Here is a 22,459-nt window from a genome sequence, read left to right on the forward strand (position 1 = left end):
CACGAGGAACCATCGTGGGGAAGATGAATCCTCCCAACATTTGGCTTTGAAAGTCAGAGGGGCATCATTTTTCAAGTTCTCACAATCAGTGGGGCTTAACACTCGGAACTTTAAAACCAGTGAGCTCAGCTCTGGAAAAGCCAAAGGGCATAGGAAACGGGAGTTCTTGCCCTCAAAGATACAGCACAGAAGCAGCGATGTGAAAAATGCCTGAGTATAGAGAAGGGAAATTGGTTAGGAATCTTAGAGCGTGTGCAAGAGGTGCTGGAATGCTGGGAGGCTTCTGCAAACATAAAAGAGCTGGAGGGTGCCAATGGCCTGCCCAGACTCCCAGCCTAGATACTCAGACACATGAGAGGACACCTGCGGGAACCAGCACACCACAACGCTCTCCACCTAGCTCTCCTCCCAGCTTACGTCTCCTGCAGACCTGCCCCTCCCATAGGCCCTTGGCTAGAGCCCATCCAAAGCAGTGCCACAAGCCTGGCAGTGTTCAAGGGGCCCTGACAGGGGCCAGTACCACTCCAAAGTGACTTCTGTCCCAAGGAGAGGGGAAGATCATCTCACACCAGTCAGATTGTAGCCATGCTGAAATGAAACTAAAGCTTCTCAGGGGAAAACATAAGGAAAACACCCTGCAGTTTGGTGCTACTGCATCTCTGGCAAATGCCTGGTCTGACTGGCAAGCCAAAGGCAGCCCCCGACTGGGCCCTCTAACAACACAGGGACCAAATCCTGCCCACAACAGGCAAAGACAGCCATTGCAGATGACTGAAAGCAAAGTGGCTCAGCCACAACAGTAGAGCACATACAGCACACATAGGAGATACTCATGAAGTGCCAAGTTCTTATGAAAAGGTGACACTACACTGGAGGGCACTATAGGACCTCTTCTTCATAAGGCTGCTACTTTCAAGAGCAGGAGACATAGCTGAATTTCCTAACACACAGAAACAGACACAAGAATTAGTCAAAATGAGGAGACAGAGAAATAAGTCCCAAGTGAAAAAAATGGGACAAAATCACAACAAGACAGCTAAATGAAACAGAAATAAGTAATATAGTTGATAGAGAATTTAAAGTAATCATTATAAAGATACTCACTGGACTTAAGAAAAGAGTAGAGAATCTCAGAGGACCTCGACAAAGAGACAGAAACATGAAAAAAGAGAAAACATAAGAAACATAAAGAACCAATCAATCAGAAATGAAGAACTTAATAACTAAAAATAAAAATAAAAAATAACTAAAAGTAAAAAATTTACTACTTATTCCATGAAATGGAATAAGTAGTAAATTAAAGGAAGCAGAAGAACAGATCAGTAACCTGAAGGACAGAGTAATAGAAAGCAATCAAGTTGAACAGAAGAGAGAAAAAAAATAATAAAAAATAAAAATAGATTAAGGGAATCAATGACCCCATCAAGCATTGTAACATTCACATTATAAGGATCCTAGAAGGAGAGAGAGAAAAGGGGCAGAAAATTTATTTGAGGAAATAATAGCTGAAAAATTCCTGAATCTGGGGAAGAAAACAGAGCAAACAAACACAAAACCAGTACAAAGAAGGAAATAATAAAGACTAGAGCAGAAATAAATGAAATAGAAAAAAAAAAAAAAACAAACAGAACAAATCAATGAAACAAGAGCTGGTTCTTTCAAAAGATCAACAAAATTGACAAATCTTTAGCCAGATTCAAAAAATAAAAGAAAAAGGAAACCTTCTAAATTCATTCTATGAGGCAAACATTACCCTGATGCCAAAACTAGACAAAAGAAATCACAAAATAAGAGAAATATAGGGTGTGTATCTCTGATGAACACAAAGCAAAATCCTTAACAAAGCATTAGTAAAACTGGGACGCCTGAGTGGCTCAGTGGTTGAGCATCTGCCTTTGGCTCTGGGCATGGGATCTGGGATCAAGGGATCTGGGATCAAGTCCCACATCAGGCTCCTCCCGGGGAGCTTGCTTCTCCATCTGCCTGTGTCTCTGCCTCTCTCCCTCTGTTTCTTATGAATAAATAAATAAAATCTTTAAAAAAAAATGAGTAAACTGAATCCAAACATACATTTAAAAATTGTTTACCATGATTAAGTGGGATTTATTCCTGGGATGCAAGGCTGGTTCGATATGCACAAATTAATCAACATGATACATCAACATCAACAAGAAAAAGAACATAAACCGTATGAGCATTTCAATAGATGTAGAAAAAAGCATCTGACAAAGTATGACATCCACTCATGATAAAAACCCTCAACAAAGTAGGTCTAGAGGGAACATACCTCACACAATAAAGGCCATATATGAAAAACCCACAGCTAACATCACACTCAATGTGCAAGTGATGAAAAACTGAGAGTCTTTCCTTTAAGATCAGGAACAAGACAAGGATGTCCACTCTCACCACTTTTATTCAACATAGTACTGAGAGTCCTACCCACAGCAATCAGAGAAGAAAAATAAAAGTCATCCAAAGTAGTAAGAAAGAAGTAAAATTTTTACTTTTTGCAGATGACATGACATTATACATGGAAAACCTTAAAGACACCATGAAAAAACTACAATTCATAAATGAATTCAGTAAGGATGCAAGATAAAAAACTGACACACAGAAATCCACTGCATTTCCTATACACTAATAATGAAGTAGAAAAAGAGAAATTAAAATAATCCCACTTAGGGGATCTCTGGGTGGCGCAGCGGTTTGGCGCCTGCCTTTGGCCCAGGGCGTGATCCTGGAGACCCGGGATGGAGTCCCACATCGGGCTCCCGGTGCATGGAGCCTGCTTCTCCCTCTGCCTGTGTCTCTGCCTCTCTCTTTCTCTCTGTATGACTATCATAAATAAATTTAAAAAAAAAAATTTTTTTAAATAAAAAAAAATAAAATAATCCCACTTACAATTACACCAAAAGAATAAAATGCCCAGGAATAAACTTAACCAAGGAAGTGAAAGACCTATACTCCAAAAACTATAAAACATGGATGAAAGAAATTGAAGAGGACACAAATAAATGGAAAGATATTCCATGCTCATGGATTGGGAAAATAAATATTGTTAAAATGTCCATACTACCCAAAGCAAGGAAGAAAAAGTTAATTTTTTAGGTTATTGTGATTAAGAAGGCCTGAAGTTATCTGAACTACTTACATTTTTAACTTAAGACAAAATACACTTGTAGAAAATAGATTAATAAAAAATTATTTAGAAATCCCAACTTATTTCAAAAATCTAAGATTTGGCAGTTTAAAAAGCAGACTGTTGATTTAGTACAAATAAGTGCTAAATAAATATTCAGATAACCAGTAAAGTGCTAAAATAATGCATCAATGATCTCTGAACATAAGTTTGAATTTTTTCATGAAATATAATGTTTATACTATACTAAATATGACCATAAACATTAGCCAAAGGTACTCACAAAGCAATAATGGTTTTTTCCATTCATAATAAAATATAGATCTTAAGATTTCTGGGGTAAAAGTACAATACTAATACAAATTTTAAATATTCTTTTACAGAAAAAAATAAAGATATAGTTAAAAGCAAAATCTTATATGACCATTTTTTCCCTCTGAAATAGAACATTTAAACCATTCATTATATAAGCAAGGAAATACACAAGATGACAATTTTACTTTCTTAATGTTTAAAGTTAGATTTCTTTCCTGCCAGAAACAAAAAAATAAATATTTATACAGGGACCACCCTGATGCATAGCAACTTGTAGGAGTGGTAGGAATGACCATGCTGCCTTGCAACCATGCTGGTAACAAACATTTACATGATGTGAGCTTCCAGAGAAAATTTTTTATACTCAGTTATTTCATGAGTTGCAGAGGGTTCAACATAAATAAATGTTTTAACTTAACCTCACATACACCACTTCAACACTACAGATGTTGTTCAAACCAAATCTAAATAACAAAAAGAGAACCGAAATTCCCTGTAAGAGGGAAGTAACATCTTTCCTAAACTTCTATAGCATTGCCTTTCTTAAAGTACTTATCTCCCACCTTCATTTCTATACCTGTTCTTCCATAGTTAAAGGAGAAAAGCTATTATTGTCATCTAAAATGTCAACATGTCTTGTACTTTGCTGAATTTGAAAGGATTTTAATGACAACTTAATACCTGGAATGGAAACCAGCAAAATCCCAGTAATTCCTAACCTTTCCAGACACTTTGAGAACCTACTGAAAGGTATGGACATTTAAAAAAAAAAAAAAGGGGGGGGGGGATCCCTGGGTGGCTCAGCAGTTTAGCGCCTGCCTTTGGCCCAGGGCGTGATCCTGGAGTCCCGGGATCGGGATCGGGATCGGGATGGAGTCCCAGTCCCAGTCCCACATCGGGCTCCCTGCAGGGAGCCTGCTTCTCCCTCTGCCTGTCTCTCTGCCTCTTTCTGTCTCTGTGTGTCTCTCATGAATAAATAAATAAAATCATTTTTTAAAAGATCCTGGGTCTCCAGGATCATGCCCTGGGCTGAAGGCAGCGCTAAACTGCCGAGTCACCGTGGCTGCCCAATTAGTAAAATCTTTAAAAAAAAAAAAAAAAAAGCTATGAACATTTCGTTTCTATTTTTTAATTTTTTTTTAATTTTTATTTATTTATGATGGTCACACAGAGAGAGAGAGAGAGGCAGAGACACAGGCAGAGGGAGAAGCAGGCTCCATGCACCGGGAGCCCGACGTGGGACTTGATCCCGGGTCTCCAGGATCGCGCCCTGGGCCAAAGGCAGGCGCTAAACCGCTGCGCCACCCAGGGATCCCGGTATGAACATTTCTGCCATGAAAACTGTACACAAACAATTTTGAATATAATTTTGGGAATCCCCTAAAGCCTTTAAAGGATCCAATAACCCTAGCTGCCAATTCTTAGCACATGAAACATCAGTAGCCAATCTGTTCTTCAACCTAAGAAATATAAATAAAAGAGGACATTAAAGGTCACATTTCTATCAGACTGTTCCAGCTGTTTCCCTGCATTGGAGCAAAAAGACAAGAACTAGGCATCTACTGACTATTCAACCATCCCAACCACAGCAAGATAACCAACCAATCAAAACTAACTAAAAACTTCTCTTTAGAAGAACGATCAGTCTCAGAGCAGAGAACATATTTCAGCATTCAAGGGCTTCCCACCCCCTCAAGTGATGTCCTCTATTGTTGGGTATGTCAGCCTTGCCTAAGAACACAATCTCCCAACCAGGCTTAATTGCCTCATTCTTAACTATAATGGACAGCTAAGGAATGCCGTATATTTGAGGAAAGCCTGCCATATGAAAAATATATAAGCTAAAAGAAAAAAAAACAGTCTAGGGAGAAAAAGAAATCCAGGTAACAAAATGGAGGGGTGGAGGGAGAAACATATACAGTAAAGCTTCTAATAAGTATCTTCAGAGATATCTGAGAAAATACTGCATTCAAAAGTAAAAGTGTTAATATGAAAAACTGACAAGTAGAAAATAAGAGTTCCTGAAATTCAAGTTATTGCTAAAATTTAAAAATTTAATAGAAAGGGTTCAAGGTAAAGTCAAGGACATCTCTCAGAATGCCAAACAGGATGGTAAAAACAGATTTAATATCTACAGCAGTATATACAAGAAATGAACAATCTGAAAATGAAATTAAGAAAACAATTCCATTTATGACATCAGCAAAATGAATAAAATACTTAGAAATAAATTTAACAAAGAAATATAAGACTTGTACACTGAAAACTGCAAAATACCGTTGAAAGAAAATTGAAGAAAAATCTAAATAAAAGGAAAGACATTCACATTCATGAATCAGAAGACATAACACTATTATGATGGCAAGACTTTCCAAACTGATCTAAGATTCAGTGCAATCCCTCTCAGAATCCCAGCTGGCAACACCAAAAGATATAACCTGTGAAAGAAAAAAATGGAGAAGTTGGACCTCATTAAAATTAAAAACTTCTGCTCTGCGGGGTGCCTGGCTGGCTCAGTCAGAAGAACATGTGACTCTTGATCTTGGAGTCATGAGCTTGAGCCCCACATTGGGTGTAGAGATTACTTACATAAAAATTTTTTTTTTGATTAAAGAAACAAAAACAAAAAGTTTCTGCAGAAAGTTTTTGCAGAAGCTCTGCAAAATACACTGTCAGGAGAATAAGAACACAAGCCACAGACGGATAGAAAATATTTGCAAAAGACATAAAGGATAAAGGATTGTTATCCAAAATATACAAAGAACTTTTAAAACCCAACAATTAAGAAAATGAACAATTCTATTTTATTTTATTTTATTTTATTTTTTTTTAAGATTTTATTTATTTATTCATGAGAGACAGAGAGAGAGAGAGGCAGAGACACAGGCAGAGGGAGAAGCAGGCTCCATGCACCGGGAGCCCGATGTGGGACTCGATCCTGGGTCTCCAGGATCGCGCCCTAGGCCAAAGGCAGGCGCCAAACCGCTGCGCCACTCAGGGATCCCAACAATTCTATTTTAAAAGTGGGCAAAAGATATAGGCATCTGGGATCCCTGGGTGGCGCAGCGGTTTGGCGCCTGCCTTTGGCCCAGGGCGCGATCCTGGAGACCCGGGATCGAATCCCACATCGGGCTCCCTGCATGGAGCCCGCTTCTCTCTCTGCCTGTGTCTCTGCCTCTCTCTCTCTCTCTCTCTCTGTGACTATCATGAATAAATAAATAAAATCTTTAAAAAAAAAAAAGATATAGGCATCTACAAAAGATGATGTACAGATGGCAAATAAGGCATATGAAAAGATGCTCAAGGGACACCTGGGTGGCTCAGTGGTTGAGCATCTGCCTTTGGCTCAGGGCGTGATCCCAGAGTCCCAGGATCGAGTCCCACATCAGGCTCCCTGCATGGAGCCTGTTTCTCCCTCTGCCTGTGTCTCTGCTCTCTGTGTCTCTCATGAATAAGTAAATAAAATCTTTTTTTTTTTTAAGATTTTTTTAAAGATTTTTTTTATTTTTTAAGATTTTTTTTTATTTTTTTAAGATTTTTTTAAGATTTTTTTTTTTTTTTTAAGACTCAACCACTGAGCCACCCAGGCATCCCAGTAAATAAAATCTTAAAAAAAAAAAAAAAAAAGATGCTCAATATCATGCTGGCACAGAATTGCAAATTAAAATAACGAGACATTGGATACCTGAGTGTCCTCAATTGGTTAAGCATCCAACTCTCAATCTCAGCTCAGGTCTTAATCTCAGGGTCATGAGTTCAGACCCCACAATGGGCCTCACTCTAGGCCTCACACTGGGCATGGAGTCTACTTAAAAAAAATAAAATCAAATAAAATAACAAGACACTAATATACACCTTTCAGAATGGCTAAAATTCAAAACACAGACAATACTACATGTTGACAAGGATGTAGAGCCACTTTGGAAGAGTTTGGCAGTTCCTTACAACGTACAACTTTGGAAGACAGTTTGGCAGTTCCTCTTAGAATATGACCTAGCAATTGTGATTCTTGGCATTTACCATGAGCTGAGAACTTATGTCCGCATAAAAATCTGCACATGGCTGATTGTAGCATCTTTCCTGTTAACTGCTAAAACTTGGAAGGATTCAAGATGTCCCTCAACAGGTAAATAGACAAACTATGGTACATCTATACAATGGAATATAAATCAGCAATAAAAAGAAATTAGCTATCAAGCTACAAAAAGACATGGAAAAACCCTAAATGTATATTGCTAAGTGAAAGACAGCAGTCTGAAAAGGCTATATACTGTGCAATTCCAATTATACAACATACTGGAAACAAAACTACAGAGATAGTGAAAGAGAACAGTGGTTGCCAAAGGCTGGGGAGAGGCTTGGGGGAGGGAAAGAAAGGGAGGGTCAGGTGGAAGTACAGAGGAGTTTTAGGGCAATGAACCTATTCTGTGTCATATCATAATAGCAGATATATGACATTATGCATCTGTCAAAACCCACAGAACTATACAACACAAAGAGTGAACCCTAACTTAAGCCCTATGGGCCTTAGGTAACAGTAGTGTGTCAGTATGGGTTCATCAGTTATAACAAATGTACCAACTAATGCAGGATGTTAATAATAGGGGAAACAGTGGGTGTGTATAGGGGAAAGAGTATACTGGATCTTCACATACTTTCTGCTCAATTTTTCTTTAAACCTAAAACTACTCTAAAAAGTAAAGTCTGTATTAAAAAAAAAATCCGTGGCTGGTTTTATTAAAGAAATCGACAAGCTGATTTTAAAATTCACATGATAATACAAGGGACCCAAAATAGTCAAAACAGTCTCTGAACAGAACAAAACTGGAAAACTCATATTTCCTGATTTCAGAATATACCACAAAGCTATAGTAATCAAGACAAACATGGTATTGACATAAAGATAAACATATAAATCAATGGAATAGAAATGAAAGTTCCGATATAAATGCTTATCCTTTTGGTCAAATCATTTTCAACAAGTGTGCCAAGATAATTCCATAGGGAAAAAATTGTTTCAAAAAATGTTGATGGGGTAATTCCATACATAAAAGAATAAAGTTGGACACGCAAAAATCAACTCAACATAAATCACAGACCTAAAGAGCTAAAACTATAAAATTACCAGAGGAAAATATACAAGTAGATCTTTGTGACCTTGAATTAGGCCAATAGTTTCTTAGCCAAAACACCAAACACACACACACACACACACACACACACACAAAACAAACACACAAGCAACAAAAGTAGATAAATTAGACTGTATCAAAATTAAAAATTTTTGTATTCCAAATGATACCATCAGGAAAGTAAAAAACAACTCACAGAATGAGAGAAATTACTTGCAACTGATATTTCTGATAGGAGATTTATACGCATAATATACAAAGAACTCTTATAACTCAACAATGAAAAGACACAAAAGCCAATTTAAAAATGGGCATAGGTTCACAGGAGCCCTCAAACGCTGGTGGTGGGAATGTATGAAGTCACTCTGGAAAATACTTTAGCAGTTCCTGAAAATGTTAAACACAGCAAGTATGGCCTACAAATTCTACTCTTAGGTATATACCCAAAAGAAATGAAAATATATGTCCTAATTAAAAACTTGTCGATGAATACTCGTGGTAGCATTATTTGCCATAGCCAAAAAGTGGAAACGATCCGAATATTCATTAACTGATGAATGTATAAGTTAAATGTGGTAATCTACAGATCTATCCTGTGAAATACTATTTGACCATAAAATAATGAAGTACTGGTACTTATTATAACATGGATGAATCATGAAAGAATTATGCTTAATAAAAGAAGCCAGACATAAAAGACAACATATATGACTCTATTTATATTAAATGTCCAGAATAGACATACAGAAAGATTTAAAGTAGACTGGTGGTTGCCGAGGGGCTGCGAAGAAGGAATGGGGAGTGAGTGCTAGGTATGAGTTTCTTTTTAGGGTACCAAAATATTCTAAAATTCGATTGTGGTGATAGTTGTGTAACTCTGTGAATACATTAAAAACCAGTGAATCGGACATTTAAATGTGTGCAATTTATAGTATTAGAATTATAAGTCAATAAAGCTGTTTAAAACAACTAAGACTTAGAGTATCTAACTTAAACTTACAGAAACCAGAGTTCCAGGAAAAAAGAGTGGGTATTACATATAAAAATAATAATAAAAGGAAATGTTCCAGTCTTGAGCTCACAACACACCTCCTGTCTCCTAAAAGAGATTCATAAGGTACCCATCACAGTGCCCACACCAAAGGTAAGGGTATGAAACTAAAGGTTTCCAGAGAGAAGGAAGAAACAAACTAACAGGGACGCCTGGGTGGCTCAGCGATTAGGCGTCTGCCTTTGGCTTGGGGCGTGATCCCGGGGTCCTCGGATCGAGTCCCACATCAGGCTCCCTGCATGGAGCCTGCTTCTCCCTCTGCCTGTGTCTCTGCCTCTCTCTTTCTGTGTCTCTCATGAATTAAAAAAAAAAAAAAAAAGAAAGGAACAAACTAACAAAGTCACCTACAGAGAATAAAAAAAAAAAAAAAAAAAAACCAGCATCAGACTTCTTACTAGCAATATAGAATGCCAGGAACATAAAGACAGGAAGTATCTTCAAAGTTTCCAGGGAAAATAATGTAACACAGAATTCTATATTCAGGCAAATTACCAGTCAGGTATAAATAAAATGAGAATAAATGTATTTTAAAGAGATATGGTACCCAGAATGTTTCCTCCCTATATTGCCTTTGTCAGAAGATAGTCTAAGGGCATGTTACAACAAAATGAGACTAAATCAGGAGAAGAACAAGACATGGAATCAAAGAAATAGTGGAGCCAACTTAGGAAAGTAAGAGTGGGGATCCACTACAGGAAAACTTGCATTAGATCTGGAGAGTCATCAGTTAAGTCTAAAAACAACAACACAGGAGGCTCCTTGGTGGTGGAAAAACAGATTAAGAATTTAAAACAACATAAGGTATTAATGACTGATGATGCAAAATCAAGAAAGACAATTAGAAACTCTCGAAAAACAAAATCATTCAAGAAAGAAAATGTAATCATAGTGCCCTGTGGGACCATACAGTCAACAATATTTATAAAATCATTACAAAATAAACATGGCTTATTGACTGTCAATTTTAGAATATATCTGTAAATAAAGCATGGAAGATTAAAAATGGTTACAAAACAAAGAACTAGGGTTAGTAACATTTATGGATAAATTACAGATAAATATAATCCATAATATTATGGATATAGCACTTACATACTAATACTTATTAATATGTAAATACCAATATATAAGTAATAGTTTGTAAGTGCTTAGATCTAAGTACTCTATATCTAATCCTCACAAAATCCACACACAATAGGGATGGTTATCATCGCCATTTCACAGATGAAGAAACTGAGGCACTGAAACATTAACTCCCTTGCCCAAGTTCAGATAGCTTGTACATCACAGAACTGGATTCAAATTCAGTCTGGTTTCAGAGTTCATGCTCTTAACTATTACACTATGTGCCTTCAGAATATAGATGCTATCAAGCTTGATGACATAAAAGTAAGAGTACAGGTTATACCCCATTCCCCACAGACTTTGAGATAGCCATCAGAAGTTATTTCAAAAGTAGGGGGATCCCTGGGTGGCTCAGCAGTTTAGCGCCTGCCTTCAGCCCAGGATGTGATCCTGGAGTCCCGTGATTGAGTCCCGGGATGGAGTCCCACATCAGGCTCCCTGCAGGGAGCCTGTTTCTCCCTCTGCCTGTCTCTCTCTCTCTGTCTCTGTGTGTCTCTCATGAATAAATAAATAAAATATTAAAAAAAAAAAAAGAAAAAAGAAGTTATTCCAAAAGTAGAAAATTCTGAAGGCAGTATTCACAAGATGCAAGAAAACTGACTTCCTTACTTTCTATGATATTAAGTGTGGCGATCAATGAAGTGTGGCATCCCAAGAGATAATGTTTTTAAATGATAGGACAGAAAAAAAGGTTTAAGTACACAGTAGAAATCGAAAAGAGAGAGAATCATGAGAGAAACTAAAAACAGTGCAACAATTAGGGCAGAGCAGGAGTTGACGGGGAGAGAACGGTAAGTAAGCCATGGCCTAATCTAAGCTTGTTGTTCTGTCCTGGCAGAAAGGCAGGTTAGATACATAATCTAGAATTGGTAAGTTAAAAAACAGTAGTAGAAGCTTATTATTTAACCATATGGCTAAACAAAAACAAAAACAAAAACACTAAATGAAGAACAAGCAGAAGCTATTACTTGGAAGTTTGAATGTATTTCAAACTTGGGGAACCTGGGGACTCAGTACGTTAAGTGCCTGCCTTCAGCTCAGGTCATGATCCTGAGGTCCTGGGATCAAGCCATGCATTACACTCTCTGCTCAGCAGGGAGTCTGCTTCTCCCTCTCCCTCTGCCTGCTTCCCACTCTCTCTTGCTCTCTCTCTCAAATAAAGTATATTTTTTAAAAAGTATTTTAACCGAATAACAAAATAAGAGTAGAAAAAATTATTCAAGGGATTATTTTTCTTTATGTATCCTTCCAACAATTTGACTTTAAAAAAAATTTTTTTTGACTTTTTATTTATTTTTTTAAAGGTTTTATTTATTTATTAGAGAGTACAAGGGGGGGGCGGGGCAGAGGGAAAAGGGGAAGCTGACTCCTCACTGAGTGGGGAGCCCGACTAGGGGCTCAATCCCAGGACTCCATAATCATGACCTGAGCCCAAGGCAGATGCTTAACCAAATGAGCCACCCAGGTGCCCCACAATTTAACTTTTTAAAAAAAGGCCTTTAGAAACTACACAGTCAGAAAACAATTAACAAAACAGGAAAAAGTACATATCTATCAATAATTACTTTATATGAAAATAGACTAATGCTTCAATCAAAAGACGAATGGTGACTAAATAGACAAAAAAACAAGACCTATCTATATGCTGCTTATAAGAAATTCATGTCAGACCTAAAGACACATAAAGACTAAAGGTGTCGGGATGAAAATACATTCACCATGCAAATGAAAAAGAAAAAATAAATGGAGTAGCAATACTTGTGTCACACAAAACAGACTTTAAAACAAGGAGTGGGGGCACCTGAGTGGCTCAGTGGTTGAGCATCTACCTTTGCCTGGGTTGTAATCCTAGGGTCCTGGGATTGAGCCCACATTGGGCTCCCTGTGGGGAGCCTGCTTCTCCCCCTGCCTGTGTTTCTTACGAACAAATAAATAAAAATCTTTGAAACAAAAAACAAAAAAGCCAAGGACTATAGGGGGCACCTAGGTGACTCAGTCAGCTGAGTGCCTGACTCTTGGTTTTGGCTCAGGTCATGATCTCAGGGTTGTGAGATCAATCTTTGTGTGGATCTCTGCGCTCAGCACTGAGTCTGCTTGAGATTCTCTTCCTCTCTCTCTGCCCCTCTCCCTGCTTGTGTGCCCTCTCTCTCAAAATAATTAATTTGTTAAAAAGACTATAGCAAGGGACAAAGAAGGCACTACACAATGATAAAGGGATCAAGGAAACAAGAGAATGTATCAATTATATATTTTTTTTAAATTTATTTATGATAGTCACACAGAGAGAGAGGGAGAGAGAGGCAGAGACACAGGCAGAGGGAGAAGCAGGCTCCATGCACCGGGAGCCCGACGTGGGATTCGATCCTGGATCTCCAGGATCGCGCCCTGGGCCAAAGGCAGGCGCCAAACCGCTGCGCCACCCAGGGATCCCTGTATCAATTATAAATAGCTATGCATCCCACATAGGAGCACCTAAATGTTTGAAGCAAATATTAACAGACATAAAGGAAGAAACTGATAGCAATATAGTAATAATAGGGGACTTTAATACCCCACTCACATCAATGGATATATAATCCAGATAGAAAATCAATAAAGAGGGGCACCTGGGTGGCTCAGCCAGTTAAGCGTATGCTTTCAGCTGAGGTCATGATCTCAGTCCTGGGATAGAGCCCCATATCCAGCTCCCCAGTCAGTGGGGAGCATGCTTCTCCTTCTGCCCCTCCCCCTACTCATACTCACTCTCTCTCTTTCTCAAATAAATAAATAATTTTTTTTAATAAATAGAATCTTTAAAAAAAATCAACAAGGAAACAGTGGCTTTGAACAACACATTAGACCAGAAGGACCTAACAGACATTCCCAGAACATTCCATCCCAAAACAGCAAAAAACACATTCTTTCCAAATACACATTATCCAGAATAGATCACATGTTGGGCCATAAAACAAATATCAATAAATTTAAGAAGACTGAAGTCATATGTTTGATATGACTTTTTTTTTTCTGACCACAATGAAAACTAGAAATCAATTACAAGAAATAATTCTGGAAAATTTCTGGAGGCTAAACAACCTGCTACTAGACAACAGATGGGTCAACCATAAAATCAAAGAGGAAATTAAAAAAATACATGAAGAAAAATGGAAAGGAAAACACAACAGTCCAAAATCTTTTTGGATTGCAGCAAAGGCAGTTCAAAAAGGAAAGTTTATAGTGATACAGGTCTAATGTATCAAAAAACAAGTCTTAAATGAACAACCTAACTTTACAATTTAGTTGTATTAGCTTAAAAAAAAAAAAAAAAAAAGGACCAAGCCCAAACCTAGAAAAAGGAAGGAAACAATAAACATTAGAGCAGAAATAAATAAAATGGGGATAAAAAACATAATAGAAAATATAAATGAGGGCAGCCCCGGTGGCACAGCAGTTTGGCGCCACCTGCAGCCTGGGGCGTGATCCTGGAGACACGGGATCGAGTCCCACATCGGGCTCCCTGCATGGAGCCTGCTTGTCCCTCTGCCTGTGTCTCTGTCTCTCTCTGTGTTGCACATGGATAAATAAATAAATTAAAAAAAATATATATCAATGAAACCAAGAGATTGTTCTTTGAAAAGATAAACAAAACAGATAAACATTTAGTCAGACTCATCAGGAAAAAAAGAGGGCGGGCTCAAAATCAGAAATAAAGGAGGATAAATAACTAACACCAGAGAAATATAAAGGATTATAGTATCATGAAAAATTATATGCCAACAATTTGGATAACTTGAAAAGAAATGGGTAATTTCCTAGAAACACAATCTTCCAAAACTGAATCAGGAGGAAATAGAAAATTTGAACAGACCAATTATAACTAAGGAAATTGAATCAGTTATCAAAAAACTCCCAACAAACAAAAGTTTAGTACCAGATGGCTTCACAGGGGAATTTCACCCAACATTTAAAGAAGTGTTGGGATGTCTCGGTGACTCAGTTAAGCATCTGACTCTGGCTCAGGTCAGGATCTCAGGATCTCAGGCTCCAGGCTCAGCAGGGAGTCTGTTTGAAGATTCTCTCCCTCGGGCCCTCCTCTCAGTCCCTCTTAAAATCTTTTTTAAAATATAAAAGTGTGAAAAATAAAGAAATAAAGAAGTGTTAATACCCATTCTTCTCAAACTATTCCAAAAAAAAAAATAGAAGAAAACTTCCAGATTCATTCTATGAAGCCAGTATCACCCTGATACCCAAACCAAAAACACCACAAAAAGAGAAAACTATAAGCCAATATCTCTGATGAACATGGATGCAAAAATTCTCAACAAAATACTAGCAAACCAATTCAACAGTACGTTAAAAAAATAATTTACCACGATCAAATGGGATTTATTCCAAGGATGCATGGGTGATTCAGTATTTGCAAAGTGATCAACATGATACATCATATTAACAAGAGGAAGGATAAAAACAATATCATTACCTCAGTATATGCAGAAAAAGGCATTTGACAAAGTACATTCGTGATAAAACTCCATAAAGGGGGTTTAGAGAGAACATGCTCCAACACAGAAAGCGCCACATATGAAAATCCCATTGATAACATCATATTCAATAATGAAAAGCTGAAAGTTTTTCCTCTAAGATCAGGAACAAGACAAGGATGTCCACTCTCATTACTTTTATTCACAACAGTAATGGAGGTCTTATCTGTAGCAGTCAGACAAGAAAAAGAAATAAAAGGCAACCAAATTGGTAAAGAAGAAATAAAACTCACTCTTTAAAGAAGACTTGATACTATATATATATAGAAAATCCTAAAGACTTCACCAGAAAACTAGTAGAACTGATAAATGAATCCTATAAAGTTGCAGGATTCAAAATTAATATACAGAAATCTATCGTATTTCTATACACTAATAATAAAGTAGCAAAAAGAGAAAGAAAACAATCCCATTTACAGTTGCATAAAAAGGATATCTAAGAATAAATTTAACCAAGGAGCTGAGAAACCTATACTCTTAAAACTGTAAGACATTTATGAAAGAAACTGAAGATGACACAAAGAAAGGTAAAGACATTCCATGCTCATGGACTAGAAGAACAAAAATTGTTAAAATGTCTATACTACCCAAAGCAATCTACACTTTTTTTTTAAAGATTTTATTTATTTATTCATGAGAGACACAGAGAGAAAGAGAGGTCTGCCTCTCACACAGGCAGAGGGAGAAGCAGGCTCCATGCAGGGAGCCCAATGCGGGACTTGATCCCGGGACTCCAGGATCACGCCCTGGGCTGAAGGCAGGTGCATAACCGCTGAGCCACCCAGGGATCCCTGTAATCTACACTTTTAAAGCAATCCCTATCAAAATACCAACATCATTTTTCACAGAACTAGCACAAATAATACTACAATTCTTATAAAACTACAAAAGACCCTGAATAGCCAAAGCAATCTTGAAAAAGCACAGCTGACAGGCATCACAATTCCAGACTTCAAGTTAACAAAGCTGTAGTGATTAAACCAGTATTGTACTGGCATAAAAACAGACATGTAGATCAATGAAACAGGATAGAAAGCCCCAAAAGAGACCCACACCCATATTGTCAATTAATGTACAACAAACGGGCAAGAATATGTAATAGAGAAAAGACAGTCTCTTCAATAAATGGCACTGGGAAAACTGGACAGCTACATATGAATGAAACTGGACCATTTTCTTACACCATATATAAAAATAAACTCAAAATGGATGAAAGACCTAAATATGAGACCTGAAGCCATAAAACTCCTAAAAGAAAACATAGGCAGTAATATTTTGGACATCAGCCTTAGCAATATTTTTCTAGGTTTGTCTCCTGAGGCAAGGGAAACAATAACAAACTAGTGGGACTACACCCAAATAAAAAGCCTTTGCACAGTGTAAGGAAAATATCAATAAAACAAAAGGTAACGCATTGAATGGGAAAAGATATTTGCAAATAATATATGTGATAAAGTGTTAGTATTTAAAACATAAAGAACTTATATAACTCAACACCAAAAAAAAAAAAAACAAAAAACAAAAAACAAATAACCCAATTAAAAATGGGCAAATGAGCTGAAGAGACATTTTTCCAAAGAAGATATCCAGATGGCCAACAGACACATAAGATGTTCAACATCACTAATCACCATGGAAATGCAAATCAAAACCACAAGAGGCATCACCTCATACCAGTCAGAAAGGCTACCACCAAAAAGACAAGGAATAACAAGTGTTGGGGAGGATGTGGAGAAAAAGGAACTCTCATGCACTGCTGATGTGGATTTATGTTGGTGCAATCACTGTAGGAAACAGTATGGAGGTAACTCAAAAAATTAAAAACAAAAATACCATATGATACCATAATCCAACTACCCAAAGAAAAGGGAAACATTAATTTGAAAAGATACGTGCTATGTTTATTGCAGCATTACTTACAGTAGCCAAGATATGGAAGCAACCCCATGTCCACACACAGATGAAGGGATGAAGAAGAGTAGTATACACACACACATACACACAAACAAGTCTTACTTAGCCATAAAAAAAATGAGATCTTGCCATTTGCAGCAACATGGACAGACCTAGAATATGCTATGTGAAAAGAGTTAGAGAGAGACAAATACTATATGATTTCACTTAAATGTGGAATCTAAAAAGTAAGGCAAACATTCTTAAATATAGAGAACAAACTAACGGCTGTGGGGGTGAGGAGACAGGAAAAATATAAGACAGAGATTAAGAGGTATACTTATAAACCTCCAGGTATAACATAAGTCACAGAGATGGAAATATATAGTCAATAATATTGTAACAACAAGAGTGGCTGGGTGGCTCAGCTGATTAAGCATCTGCCTTAAGCTCAGGTCATGATCCCAGGGTCCTGGGATGGAGTCCTGAGTCGGCTCCCTGCTCAGTAGGGAGTCTGCTTATCCCTCTCCCTCTGCCCTTCCCCCAGCCCGCTTGAGTGTGCGCTCTCTTTCTCTTAAATAAATAAAATCTTTTAAAAAATATTTTAACTGTAACTACACTTAATCAGTGAGCACTGAGTTCTCTATAGAATTGTCAAATCAGGGGCAGCCTGGGTGGCTCAGCAGTTTAGCGCAGCCTTCGGCCCAAGGCATGATCCTGGAGGCCTGGGATAGAGTCCCACATCAGGCTCCCTGCATGGAGCCTGCTTCTCCCTCTGCTTGTGTCTCTGCCCCTCTTTCTCCCTCTCTGTGTGTTTCTCAAGAATAAATAAATAAAATCTTAAAAAAAAAAGAATTGTCAAATCAACATGTTGTACACTTCAAACTAATGTAACATTGTATATCAATTATACTTCAATTAAAAAAGGAGAAAAATGCCTTTCTTACTCTGATTTTTAATAAAGAGAATATTTACCACATAACAGTCGGTTTCTTTCATTAGAACTATATAGAGCTAGAAGGAAACTTTGAGATCATCTAGCCAACTAATCTATTTTACACTTCATATGTAGCATACTCTATTTTTCAAAGATGTCCATGCCATTTTATGCCACACACTCTTTTTATGCTCCTCCATCAGAGGTAGGGACTATGTTCCCTTCACTTAAATCCAGGTGGACCTATGACTTTGGTGGTAGTACTGTAACCTTTAAGGTAAGACCATAAAATACATATTCCTTCAGCTTTCTTTCATAAAGCAGGTATCTTGGGAGCCCTGAGCCAATATGTGAGATATCTCTAGTCTTAAACCAACACACTAGAGAAGTATATAGAGAGACAACTGGGAAAGTGAGAAAGCGAGTGAGTGAGAGAGAATGAGAGTGCTGAAGAATCTTCTTAATTTAGTTAGACTTATCAGTGAGGTACATATAGCTATTTAGATTTCAATTAATTAAAACTAAAATCTAAAAATCTAAAAATCTATTTTTTCAACCACAAAAGCGATTATTATTATATTTTAAGTGCTCAATAGCCTTATGTGGCTAGTTTCTACTGCACTGGACTGTTTCTACTACAGACTGTTTCTATCATCGTAGAACATTCCAGGGAATAGTGCTGCTTCAGATAACTCCAGTCCTTAGCCTTCAAGCTGCCCTAGTGTTGTGTAGTGAGTTACCCACTGAACCTTGCAGAATGCAAACTTGTGGGCAAAATCAACATTGTTTTCAGCCACTGATTGTTGGGGTGGTTTGTTTGTTACATAGCATAGTAAGAGGAGTAAGAGGAAAATAAAGCTCAGAATGTGAAATAATCTGCTGGAGTTTCCAAGACCATAAAATGAGTCAAATGGTGGAACTAATTACATTTTACTTCAATGTCCACTGTTTGTGAATAAATGAACAAGAAAATCCCCAATTCTGGAGCCTATGATAAGTTTAACTTCAAACACTCTGCCACTATGCACCAGAAGTGTTGTCTCTACCACTTCAGAAAAAGATCTGATGATTCCTGGCTCTGAAGGAACAATAGGAACCTAAGAAATGTCAGCATCACCGAATTAATGGTAAAGCTAAAGTCTTAGCTTCTTTCCAATGAATTTACTAGAGTCACCATTTAACAAATGAAGCTCAATTTTCCAGTTTTTACACTCATTTTTAAGATTTTATTTATTAGACAGAGGGAGAGAGAGAGAACGTGCACAAGTAGGCAAGTGGCAGGCACAGGGAGAAGGAGATGGAGACTCTGAGCAGAGAGCCTGACAAGGGACACCACCTGAATCAAAGGCAGATGCTCAACTGAATGAGCCCACCCAAGTGCCCCTACATGTTTTTGAATTTAAAAACAAAAGAAACAAGCCAAAAACTCTTAAGAGTATTTATCAATATTAACCAAAAGCTATCTTTAAAATATTCCTTTACCAAGCAAGTTATTTTAATAAAATCCAATTTTAATTATTCAAACTAACAGAAATTACAGATTTGGAGAGTCAAAAATAATTTAGGATTTAAGTGAAATTCCACCTGAACATTAATATAGCAACTGTTGCTATACTTTATTTCTAATAATAATGAAACTACATTGAAACAACGTGGGAAGTGACACAGCTTCCCCATCAGACCAGAGCACAAAGCTGGGCTTCATGTATAGATTTCAAAATTTTCTGCCAGCATGAGCCTAAGCAAACATGCCATATCAAAACTTTCATGTATAAAATTAGACCATATTTAAAATTACTGTTAATTCTTTCTTTTTTTTTTTTTTTAAAGTAATCTCTACACCAACGTGGAGCTCAAATACACAACCTTGTGATCAAGAGTCTCATGCTCTTCCAACACAGCTAGCCAGGCACCCCTAAAATTGCTAATAGCTGTGTTTCAGAGTTCTTATCTTTAAGATGTATATATTAGAATTATGATAAAACAATATCAGCAATTTGCCTGAAATTAAGACGTATCTGGGTTGAGCAGCGCAGAGGAACAGAGATGAAATATGGGTGGTCCGGAATTAATGATTGCTGGAAATGCCCTTCACTATACTCCTCTCTTCTACTTATTCTTAAAGATGTCCACGGTGGAAAAAAAAATAAAAACAAACCAACCAACAAACTTCCCTATTTTAATGTTTTGGTTTGAAATGTAGAGTTAGGGTAAAGAGAGCATGAGATGGTGGCAAACTACTAGATAAAGGTCAGGCTTCCTAGGATCTCAACTATTAAATGAGAAGGACCAAAATGTCCAAAATAAATACAAAATGCCTCAACTCTATAAAAATCATTATCACTTCTAATACATACACACAATTGCTCTATGTCAGGATTATAGCCAAGAGGTAGCTGACTCATACCTTACACTGAATTCTAATGTGTGTAGTTACCAAATTTCTTAGCCAACAGCTAAAAACTAATAAATACAGACACACAAAAGGCACAAGACTGTTGATGGTCTAACACAATGAGAAAAGAAAACAGCTCTGTAAGACGTGAAGTTCACCACTAATTAACACAACTTTATGGCGTAATAACCAGTATGTTAGGTAGAAACGCCACAGGCTTTGGAGTCAGAGACCTCGTTCTAAAGTCAATCACTAGCTATATGAACCTGACCAAACTACTTACCCTCCCTTTTTCTTCAGAAAAGTGAGAATGGTAACTAGGCTTATCCTGATGACTGAAAGAGAGATAATTGTCAAGTATTTTGGAAGCAGATTCTCCACAATCTCAGCCAATTTGCCTGCAACCTTGTGAGAGACCCCGAGCCAGAAGCACCCAGCTCAACTGCTCCTAGACTCTCAACCCTCACACACCACAGGACATAAATGTTTACTGCATTAAGTAGCTACATTTGGGATAGCCTGTTGCACAGAATACACAACTGTTACATTATATAAGGGAATTATATGACTATTATCTGATTAGCTAAAAAAATTTTTTTTAAGATTTTATTTATTTATTCATGAGAGACAGAGAGAGAGAAAGGCAGAGACACAGGCAGAGGGAGAAGCAGGCTCCATGCAGGGAGCCCAATGTGGGACTCGATCCTGGATCTCCAGGATCACTCCCTGGGCTAAAGTCGGCGCTAAACCAACCGCTGAGCCACCCAGGCTGCCCTAAAATTTGTTATTATTAGTTTCAGAGGTAGAATTCAGTGATTCATCAGTCTTATATAACTCCCAGTGCTCATGATATCACATGCCCTACTTAATGCCCATCACACAGTTACCCCGTACCTCCCACCCCATAGCCTCAAGCAACCCTCACTTTGTTTCCTAAGATTAAGAGTCTCTTATGGTTTATCTCCCTCTCTAGTTTCATCTTGTTTTATTTTTATCCTCCCTTCTCCTCTGATCCTGTTTTGTTTCTTAAATTCCACATATGAGTGAGATCATATGATAATTGTCTTTCTCAGACTGACTTATTTCACTCAGCATAATATCCTCTAGTTCCATCCACATCGGTAAAGGTGTCCCTTCGCATCACTGCATTTGTATGTATACATTTATACACTCTATTTCTATTCTTTGGGGTAAATACTTAGTAGTGCAATTGCTGGATCACAGGAAAGCTCTATTTTCAACTTTTTGAGGAACCTCCATACTGTTTTCCACAGTAACTGCATCAATTTGCATTCCCACCAACAGTGTAAGAGTGTTTCCCCTCTCCCCGCATCCTTAGGATAGCTGTCGTTTCCTGACTTGTTAATTTCAGCCATTCTCACCGTGTGAGGTGGTATCTCATTGTATACCTAAATATTTTCTAAATATAGTAATTGAGTTTCCTTGGTTTACAAACTAGATAATAAAAGGAAACCTTTTACTTTATCTCAATGGAGTGCTCATCACTTTGCAGTGGCATATTTATGAAGACGGATATTATTTTCTGCACCAAACTTCTTAAATCTGACATTGCACATCTGCAAGAAAACTATGGAGATAAAAACCCAGACCAGCGTGTTGCAGTTCAGTACCTCAGGAGCAGACCTACCTAATACTCAGGCATATATATATATATATATCCATACATACATACACACACACACACACTTTATATAGGCACTCGATATCTGCTCTACATTTTAATATTAATAAAAAGTATGCTTAGTCCTACCTGGATGAGGCATTTGCTCACATCACTGGCACAGAGTGCTTTGTTACAAGTCAGCGACACAGGGACCCATGTCAGGAACACCAGGACAGCTAGAGTAAGCATAATAACAGCGTGTGACTTCATGTTTCTTCAAAGACGATCAACTTCCCGGAAGCTAAATAAACAAACAAAAGGAAAA

General features: G+C 37.5%; 1 protein-coding gene across 2 annotated transcripts in view; it reads right to left on the reverse strand.

The window, feature by feature from the left end:
* TWSG1 (twisted gastrulation BMP signaling modulator 1) overlaps positions 1-22,459 on the reverse strand; it is a 66,895-nt gene that overhangs the window by 40,635 nt on the left and 3,801 nt on the right. For both annotated transcript variants that reach the window (XM_077899971.1, XM_077899970.1), the window contains exon 2: positions 22,282-22,435. In XM_077899971.1, the coding sequence (XP_077756097.1) occupies positions 22,282-22,404 (123 nt within the window). In that variant the 5' untranslated portion in view covers positions 22,405-22,435. The remainder of the gene's footprint in view (positions 1-22,281; positions 22,436-22,459) is intronic.

Source organism: Canis aureus, chromosome 6 (genome assembly GCF_053574225.1).
Source record: "Canis aureus isolate CA01 chromosome 6, VMU_Caureus_v.1.0, whole genome shotgun sequence".
NCBI lineage: Eukaryota > Metazoa > Chordata > Mammalia > Carnivora > Canidae > Canis > Canis aureus.